The sequence below is a fragment of the Danio aesculapii genome, chromosome 14 (genome assembly GCF_903798145.1).
Source record: "Danio aesculapii chromosome 14, fDanAes4.1, whole genome shotgun sequence".
In the NCBI taxonomy this organism is placed as follows: domain Eukaryota; kingdom Metazoa; phylum Chordata; class Actinopteri; order Cypriniformes; family Danionidae; genus Danio; species Danio aesculapii.
Genome location: NC_079448.1, coordinates 51,171,331 through 51,181,247, shown reverse-complemented (window position 1 = coordinate 51,181,247; position 9,917 = coordinate 51,171,331). Strand labels below are relative to the sequence as shown.

The 9,917-nt window shown below is 39.6% G+C and overlaps 1 protein-coding gene across 1 annotated transcript; it reads right to left on the bottom strand.

Annotated features, from left to right (window-relative positions):
* Window positions 1-209: 209 nt before the first annotated feature.
* mif (macrophage migration inhibitory factor) lies at window positions 210-9,127 on the bottom strand. The gene is made up of 3 exons (XM_056472978.1): window positions 8,866-9,127; window positions 7,900-8,072; window positions 210-431 (listed from the first exon to the last, which is right to left on the bottom strand). The coding sequence occupies exons 1-3, from the start codon at window positions 8,971-8,973 to the stop codon at window positions 365-367; spliced, it is 348 nt and encodes a 115-aa protein (XP_056328953.1). The 5' UTR covers window positions 8,974-9,127; the 3' UTR covers window positions 210-364.
* Between the last annotated feature and the right edge of the window lie 790 nt (window positions 9,128-9,917).

The following is a 9,917-nucleotide window of genomic DNA, read 5'->3' as shown; positions in this document are numbered from 1 at the left end:
GTTACAGCTGGAAGGGCATCCACTGTGTAAAACATATGTTGGATAAGTTGGCGGTTCATTCCATGTGGCGATCTCTGATGAATAAAGAGACTTAGCTGAAGGAAAATGAATGAATGAATGTTTTAATACTCATTATTTTGATTTTATTTAGACAATATTCAAATCAATTTAATCCCAGAATATCTGCATAATAAAAATAACACATCTCATTTACAGTTTAAAGAAGCTTTATTGTCAAAGCAAGATGGTGTCTGCCGTAAGCAGCAAGTGCTGTGTGTTAAGACTCAATCGACTGATAGCATTATGCTCTCAACAGCTGGAATGACAAACCGCAGCCTTATATTAGGCCATACATCCATCAAATTTATCCAAAGGTGCTGTTGTTCCAGGCCACATTGGCTGGATCCATGTCAACAAAGTTTATATAGATCCTAAAGAAAGAAAAACACAAGACAGTTTTATTAAACAAACAAATCACTGCATTTGCTACATGCAAAACAACCCATAGCATATAAATCCATTCATTCATTTTCCTCCGGCTTAGTCCCTTATTTATCAGGGGTCGCCACAGCGATGACGAGGCTTCATTTAAACTGCAGAGGATATGCCGTCTGACAACGAGGGGAAAATGCCTCACACCAGTTGTTTTCCATCCAATAGATCACATTTTTTTTAAATGATCAGTCCAGGAGGTGGCGCTGATCGACAACAGTATTAGTTCAAAGATGATAAAAGCAGGTAAACTAGATTAAAACTATCGTTTCAAAGCTGCCCAAATGTGACCGTTTACATGCATCAGCTGCCGACTGGTAGTTCTTAGAATTCTCCTACACGCAAAGCATAATGGATAATTTTGCGTTCTAAGAAAAAGGTCTATACGCTTATTTCACGCGGCCGCCATTTTAAAGAACCAAAGCGAGGCTGCGGTGGGAAGAAACCCAGAAGTATAGGAACAGCACTGTAAACATTGCAGTGACATGCTGTGGACTACAAACCTCCAGCTGTTGCAGAGATTTCTAAATGCAGAAATGGTGTAAACATCACTTTAGTATCAGTCAGTACGTTTAATTTAACCAATTAAAAGCAATTTAGCATCAAACAACATCACTTTAAGAGTAATTTGCTCAAGTGTCCTCCTAGGCTTCAGTACATGGCACCAGTTAAACACCATGGGGACGCTTTCCTGCTTCAGTCTATGTAACCCGGTGAGCGATAAAACACTGCAGTCCTCTGTAGCACACTCTCGTGTTGTCTGTAATAGTGTTGTCCCGATACTGAAGTTTTAAAACCGGCTAACACCGAAGCACCGCTGAGCGTGGAAGACTCGACTGTTCACAGCTGCATCGCGCTCCAGTCTCTGTGTATCTGTGTTTGCACTCAGTTTACCGCTCTTCACCCAGTGCAAACACACATACATGGAGACTGGAGCGCGAAGCAGCCGTGGAGATCAGTCGAGTCATCACGCAAATCACTCGTCTGTGTTTGTGCCGGTTTGTGCTCGGTAAACAGCAGAGGGTAAACTGATGACCTTCTCGGCCAATCACAAGCATTTCAATTGAGCATGTGAACACCATGGCAAATCAGCGCTGTTTTAAGAAAGCCATCAACAGTGGCTTAAATGTTAGCGGGAAATTGATGGTTTTTCTTTTAATTCAGTAACGTGACAAGTCTAATATAGTGAAAGAATCAGTTCATTAACTCAAGTTTGATAAATGGCATCTAAAACGAGTGTTTGGGAAAGAAAACGTTAGCTAACTAGTGCCGTTTCCCTTAACTTAGCTGAAAATGAGCTCTGATATCCCTTTATATTTTCACTATTCATTCAGAACGGACCTTCGAATCACTCAGAAGGCGGTGAAATTATACATTTGTGTCACTTTCTCTTCGCTGATAAGATATACAGCCAAGTACACAACGTTCTAATGTAACTCCCAACGATATCTCCGGGTTTCTTCCCACCGCAGCCTCAATTTCGCTTATAAAAATGGCGGCCGCGTGAAATCAGTCTATAGGTGGATTGAATAAACTAAATTGACGTAGTGTATAAGTGTAAATAAGTGTATATGGGTATTTTCCAGTACTGGGTTGCAGCTGGAATTGCATCCGCTGTGTAAAACATATGCTGGATAAGTTGGCAGTTCATTCCACTGTGGTGACACCTGATGAATAAAGGGACTAAGCCGAAGGAAAATGAATGAATGAATATTTAGCATAGATGCTATGATGAGTCTAAGGTACTAAATATAAATGCCTAAAAGTGTATTTTTTTACTGTATTTTTTACAGGTGGTTTGTCAAGCCCACTCACCTGCAGAGTACACCAAGGATTGCAAGATGTTTTTAGACTTTATTTTAGAATTACTGTAGTATTGTTTTATAAAGGCTGTAACTTAATTTAATATGCATACATAGAGTTGAAGACAGAATTATTCGCCCTCCTGTGAATTTAGTTTTTTTCAAATGCGTCTCGACAGAGCAAGGAATTTTTCACAGTATTTCCTATAACATTTTTTTCTTCTGCAGAAAGTCTTCAGCTAGAATAAAAGCAGTTTTACATTTTTAAAGCCATTTTAAGGTCAATATTATTAGCCCCCTTAAGCAATATATTTGTTTTTGATTATTTGCAGAACAAACTACTGTTGTACAAGGACTTGCCTAATTAACCTAGTTCAACCTTTAAATGTCACTTTAAGCTGAATACTAGTATCTCGAAGAATATCTAGTCAAATATTATTTACTGTCCTCATGGCAAAGATAAAATAAATCAGTTATTAGAAATGAGTTATTAAAACTATTATCATTAGAAACGTGATGAAAAAAAAAATCTTCTCTCTGTTAAACAGAAATTAGGGAAAAGAATATACAGGGGGGCGAATAATTCTGACTTCAACTCTACATTGTCCAACCCCAGTAAATGGTCTATAAACACACACACATTTTTCTTTTGGATGCAATTAAACTTTTGCAGAACAAACCACTGTTGTACAATGACTTGCCTAATTACCATAACTTGCCTAATTAACCTAATTAAGTCTTTAAATGTCATTTTAAGCTGAATTCTAGCATCTTGATAAATGTCTAGTCAAATATGTGCTGTCATCAGGGAAAAGATTAAAGAAATCAGTTATTAGAAATTAATTATTAAGGGCACCTAGGTTACCCCTTTTTCCAGATTTAATACAGATCCATCAGATTATTTATTATAGCTGTCTGAAGTTTCTGTTTTATAGCTGGGAAAAGCTTGTTGCTGTTTTTTTGTCCTGGGCCTTTAAGGCTAGTCCTCCCCGCCCACCGTTGAAGCGTCTTCTTTTATAATTGTTCTGACACGTGGCTGTGCTGATGAAGTGAATCTGAAGTAAATCGCTGTAATTCAATAACATGCACTTTTAAAACATTTTAAATAAAATAAACATGTTAAACTTGTGAAACTCACTCTTGATCACATTTGATGATGATTGATGATCCTAGCGAACTGAACAAACCTTTTATTCCCAGTTGCTTTGTGCACGTCCTGACTTTTTTTTTTTTTTTTGGGAGTATGCTGTCTGTATTTTGCACTGTCTGTATTTTGCACTGTCTGTATTTTGCACTGTCGTTGTATTTGCACTGTCTGTATTTTGCACTGTCGTTGTATTTGCACTGTCTGTATTTTGCACTGTCTGTATTTTGCACTGTCTGTATTTTGCACTGTCTGTATTTTGCACTGTCGTTGTATTTGCACTGTCTGTATTTTGCACTGTCGTTGTATTTGCACTGTCTGTATTTTGCACTGTCTGTATTTTGCACTGTCTGTATTTTGCACTGTCTGTATTTTGCACTGTCGTTGTATTTGCACTGTCTGTATTTTGCACTGTCTGTATTTTGCACTGTCGTTGTATTTGCACTGTCTGTATTTGCACTGTCTGTATTTTGCACTGTCGTTGTATTTGCACTGTCTGTATTTTGCACTGTCGTTGTATTTGCACTGTCTGTATTTTGCACTGTCTGTATTTTGCACTGTCTGTATTTTGCACTGTCTGTATTTTGCACTGTCTGTATTTGCACTGTCTGTATTTTGCACTGTCGTTGTATTTGCACTGTCTGTATTTGCACTGTCGTTGTATTTGCACTGTCTGTATTTGCACTGTCTGTATTTTGCACTGTCGTTGTATTTGCACTGTCTGTATTTGCACTGTCTGTATTTGCACTGTCTGTATTTTGCACTGTCGTTGTATTTGCACTGTCTGTATTTGCACTGTCTGTATTTTGCACTGTCGTTGTATTTGCACTGTCTGTATTTTGCACTCTCGTTGTATTTGCACTGTCTGTATTTTGCACTGTCTGTATTTTGCACTGTCTGTATTTTGCACTGTCTGTATTTTGCACTGTCTGTATTTTGCACTGTCTGTATTTTGCACTGTCGTTGTATTTGCACTGTCTGTATTTTGCACTGTCTGTATTTTGCACTGTCGTTGTATTTGCACTGTCTGTATTTGCACTGTCTGTATTTTGCACTGTCGTTGTATTTGCACTGTCTGTATTTTGCACTGTCGTTGTATTTGCACTGTCTGTATTTTGCACTGTCTGTATTTTGCACTGTCTGTATTTTGCACTGTCTGTATTTTGCACTGTCTGTATTTGCACTGTCTGTATTTTGCACTGTCGTTGTATTTGCACTGTCTGTATTTGCACTGTCGTTGTATTTGCACTGTCTGTATTTGCACTGTCTGTATTTTGCACTGTCGTTGTATTTGCACTGTCTGTATTTGCACTGTCTGTATTTGCACTGTCTGTATTTTGCACTGTCGTTGTATTTGCACTGTCTGTATTTGCACTGTCTGTATTTTGCACTGTCGTTGTATTTGCACTGTCTGTATTTTGCACTGTCGTTGTATTTGCACTGTCTGTATTTTGCACTGTCTGTATTTTGCACTGTCTGTATTTTGCACTGTCTGTATTTTGCACTGTCTGTATTGTATTTTGCACTGTCTGTATTTTGCACTGTCGTTGTATTTGCACTGTCTGTATTTTGCACTGTCTGTATTTTGCACTGTCGTTGTATTTGCACTGTCTGTATTTGCACTGTCTGTATTTTGCACTGTCGTTGTATTTGCACTGTCGTTGTATTTTGCACTGTCTGTATTTTGCACTGTCTGTATTTTGCACTGTCTGTATTTTGCACTGTCTGTATTTTGCACTGTCGTTGTATTTGCACTGTCTGTATTTTGCACTGTCTGTATTTTGCACTGTCGTTGTATTTGCACTGTCGTTGTATTTTGCACTGTCTGTATTTTGCACTGTCTGTATTTTGCACTGTCTGTATTTTGCACTGTCTGTATTTTGCACTGTCGTTGTATTTGCACTGTCTGTATTTTGCACTGTCTGTATTTTGCACTGTCTGTATTTTGCACTGTCGTTGTATTTGCACTGTCTGTATTTTGCACTGTCTGTATTTTGCACTGTCGTTGTATTTGCACTGTCGTTGTATTTGCACTGTCTGTATTTTGCACTGTCTGTATTTTGCACTGTCTGTATTTTGCACTGTCGTTGTATTTGCACTGTCTGTATTTTGCACTGTCGTTGTATTTGCACTGTCTGTATTTTGCACTGTCTGTATTTTGCACTGTCTGTATTTTGCACTGTCTGTATTTTGCACTGTCGTTGTATTTGCACTGTCTGTATTTTGCACTGTCTGTATTTTGCACTGTCGTTGTATTTGCACTGTCTGTATTTTGCACTGTCGTTGTATTTGCACTGTCTGTATTTTGCACTGTCTGTATTTTGCACTGTCTGTATTTTGCACTGTCTGTATTTTGCACTGTCTGTATTTTGCACTGTCGTTGTATTTGCACTGTCTGTATTTTGCACTGTCTGTATTTTGCACTGTCGTTGTATTTGCACTGTCTGTATTTGCACTGTCTGTATTTTGCACTGTCGTTGTATTTGCACTGTCGTTGTATTTTGCACTGTCTGTATTTTGCACTGTCTGTATTTTGCACTGTCTGTATTTTGCACTGTCGTTGTATTTTGCACTGTCTGTATTTTGCACTGTCTGTATTTTGCACTGTCGTTGTATTTGCACTGTCGTTGTATTTGCACTGTCTGTATTTTGCACTGTCTGTATTTTGCACTGTCTGTATTTTGCACTGTCTGTATTTTGCACTGTCTGTATTTTGCACTGTCGTTGTATTTGCACTGTCTGTATTTTGCACTGTCGTTGTATTTGCACTGTCGTTGTATTTGCACTGTCTGTATTTGCACTGTCTGTATTTTGCACTGTCGTTGTATTTGCACTGTCTGTATTTTGTATTCTGAAGCCAGCACCTAAGATTTTCACTCATGATAGCACACGTGCTGCTGAAGATGTTGATATGATTATATGCGTTACTTAGGAGACATGTTAATACGCAGCTGTCAATCAATATTGGTGGCCGGGGGGACCGCACTCCTAAGTCAGGTTGCGGTCGGTTTGAAAACCTCTCCAATCGGTCCACCGTTTTTATGTTGTTAAATAGATTTAAAAAAAGGACTGGGTGTGTTTATATCACCCCAATATGACAGTCTATACACTATACCTACACAAATGTCTGTCTAAACCACAGACTGCAAAATATATGGACGGAGTATCCGTGATGTCACCCATAGGTTTCTGAATACTGCAAAAGAAGCTACAAGTAGGCGCGGCCAACCATCGCCATTTAGTTCGCGCGTCATCGCAACCACAGCGGGATACCAAACAGGGGCAAAGAGGCGGAGAGTGAGCGGAGCTACAGACACCTGCTGGCACTTTGCTTAGACCTAGCAGACAGACTTTACTTTGGGAGAAACGCTTAATACTCTATTACCTGCGACTCGTTTGTGTTCTGACCACATGTGTTTGGTTGTACACTATATCAATAAAGTGTTTAGACTTTTAAAAACACTGTAGTAATACATTGAGCCACTAAACATTGTTCTTCTGACGTTTTTCTACAGGAGGAAAACGCGAATTACTTCCAAACACTTCAGATATAGTGTGTGTTAGTAAATGCAGGACTATTGATGAACTCCAGCATAACACTGTATGATGATAACGCTTCAGATGACTGATCTAGAGCCTACAGCTAATCAATCTGTCACATTCTGGAGTGCTTTACGGGTCTAAAGAAAAATATTAATGATAAATGATCTTAAATAAAACAAATACATTTATAGAGATGGTATACAAGTATATAACTTTACTCACATGGGAAATGAGGCCACGTGAATGGTTTGTGAGCACAATTAAATGCACACAGCATCCCATATCATCTGATAATTGTAAGAAATTAGTCCAAAAGGCAGCTGACTGTGTAAAGCCACATAAATCAACACAAAAATATGATGAATATGCAGAGATCAGTGGCTAATCTGCCGGATTCAGCTGAGGTGAAGTGAAGGCGGCCAGCGAGACCTAGCTGTCACTCAAGTGGCCACGCCCTTAATTATGCAAACGTAATATAACCTAAAATAAAGGAAATGAATGAGTTATAAAAAAATTCACCCCCCTCACAGTTGTCATGGAGGGTAATAATAACTATATGACCCAAAATCGTTCTTTGTACCAGGCTGTAAACACCTTTTTTTCTGCTGTAAAGTTGGCCATTCTAACAGTGGGCTCAATTGCAACTTGCTCTATTATGGAGCCAGGACCAACAGAATTTTGATGAAATGCAGTTTCAGCTACTTCCGTATTGGCTTCCCGAGGGAGAGCGGGAGGTTGGTCTAAACAGCTTGAAAAGTAGATTTTTCACCATAGGTGCCCTTTAAAACTATTATGTTTAGAAATGTCCTGATTAAATCTTATTTCCGTTGGGAAAAATATACAGGGGGGCTAATAATTCTGACTACAACTGTATGCACAACTGTAAGCTAAACTGTGCATAATAAAATGTGAATGTACCTGTCAGGAGAAACGCCGAGGTGTTTGTTGAGTAAACCCATGAGGAGTTTGGAGTATTGTTTATTCTGCGCGCCGCTGATCTTCCCGATGCTGGTGAGCGAGCAGAGTGCGCACGGGTCTCCTTTACCCCCGAACATCATCATCTGATCCGGGACAATCTGTACGGCGATGTACTGTCACACAGACAAACACAGAGAAACACTCAAGTTAAGCGCTTTAAGGTACCGTGGAATAAAAATAAAACTATTTTAGATGTTAGTTTCGGCAGCTAGGTGGCTCAGTGGTTGGCACTGTCGCATTACAGCAAGAAGGTTACTGGTTTGAGTCCCGACTGGGCCAGTTGGCATTTCTGTGTGGAGTTTGCATGTTCTCCCCGTGTTGGCATGGGTTTCCTCCACAGTCCAAACACATGCACCATAGGTGAATTGATTAACTAAATTGGCCGTAGTGCATGAGTGTGTATGGGTGTTTCCCAGTACTGGGTTGCAGCTGGAAGGGCATCCGCTGTGTAAAACATATGCTGGAAAAGTTGGCAGTTTATTCCGCTGTGGCTGATGAATAAAGGGACTAAGCCAAAGGAAAATGAATGACTAATTAGAAAGTTTAACATAACGTATTTATTAAATGAAACACACCGCACGTGGCACCGTATACGAGATGACGTAAATGCGTCATGACGTAAAAGAATCAATACATTTTTTTTAAACTGGTTCACGGAACTGAGTCTGACTTCTAATCACTTTTTAATCTTTAATCAAGACTAATTATTATGCATAACCTATATATCTTGCTTTAAATTTAAGAGAACGAAAATCCGACATGACCTCAAGCTGCAGCTAAGAGGATAACTTGCGCTAGCGTGTATGTTTTGCAAACACGTAACAGTACTTACAGTTTCCTATTCCATCTAAACTAATATGCAAAGTCATACGATGTAGTAAAATAAGGTAACTGGTCTCTGCTGACCTGCTGGGGTTTGCCCATGGCTTTGGCGAGCTCCTGCGTGGCCTCCGACAGCAGCTCCGCCGGAACCGAGTCTTTTGCAACATTTGTGTTCACTACAAACATCGGCATGACTGCGACAGAGACGAACAAAACTAGTTTACAAAGAAGAGCAAGGCAGAAGGATCAAACTCTAGTGGGAATGACTACAGATGTGAGGCTCTGGGTTGAATGAGGCGGGCGTAAGAACGCGATGCTAGTGTGCTTCTTGTAGACTACCGTAAAACCCCGCGTGACCTAAATAAAGATGCAGATTTGATGCAGCCTCAGCAGCGGTTGTTGCTAGAAAGGATACAGCTGTGGACAGAAGTTAACGTGGATTATATTTTACTAACGTCTATCCATACCAAAACCATTATCCCAACCATCACAATATAGTAAAAACAGTTATATCGAGTATTATTCATATTATTTATTAAATTACCCATTACATTGTACTTTATCAACGTCTACACCAAAAACCTGAACTCACCAATCACAGTAATATCATTAATTCATTCATTTTCCTTCAGCTTAGTCCCTTTATTCACCAGGGGTCGCCACAGTGGAATGAACCGGCAACTTATCCAGGATATGTTTTACACAGCGGATGCCGTTCCATTCCAGTTGCAACCCAGTACTGGGAAACATCCATGCACACTCATTCACACACATAAGCTACGGCCAATTTAGTTCATCAATTCACCTATAGCGCATGTGTTTGGACTGTGGGGGAAACCGGAGCAGCCAGAGGAAACCCACACCAACACGGGGAGAACATGCAAACTCCACACTGAAATGCCAACTGGCCCAGCCAGGACTCAAACCAGTGACTTTCTTGCTCTGAGGCGACTGTGCTAACTACTGAGCCACTGTGTTGCCCTCACAGTAATATATAAATATTAAATATTGTTGTACAGTGTCACACAAATTATGCTATATTGATGTGAGTGTCCACTGTATCCCATTTAGACTTGACCCTGAGGGCAGCATGAGATGTGGAAACTGTCATCTTGACATAAATAACCATAAATAAA

What these genes read in the sequence shown, in the direction of transcription:
- mif (XM_056472978.1), bottom strand. Translation starts at nt 8,973, where the DNA reads ATGCCGATGTTTGTAGTGAACACAAATGTTGCAAAAGACTCGGTTCCG. An exon ending in CCATGGGCAAACCCCAGCAG is followed by an intron (nt 8,073 to 8,865) that starts GTCAGCAGAGAC and finishes TCTGTGTGACAG; the next exon opens with TACATCGCCGTACAGATTGT. An exon ending in CTCGGCGTTTCTCCTGACAG is followed by an intron (nt 432 to 7,899) that starts GTACATTCACAT and finishes TTCTTTCTTTAG; the next exon opens with GATCTATATAAACTTTGTTG.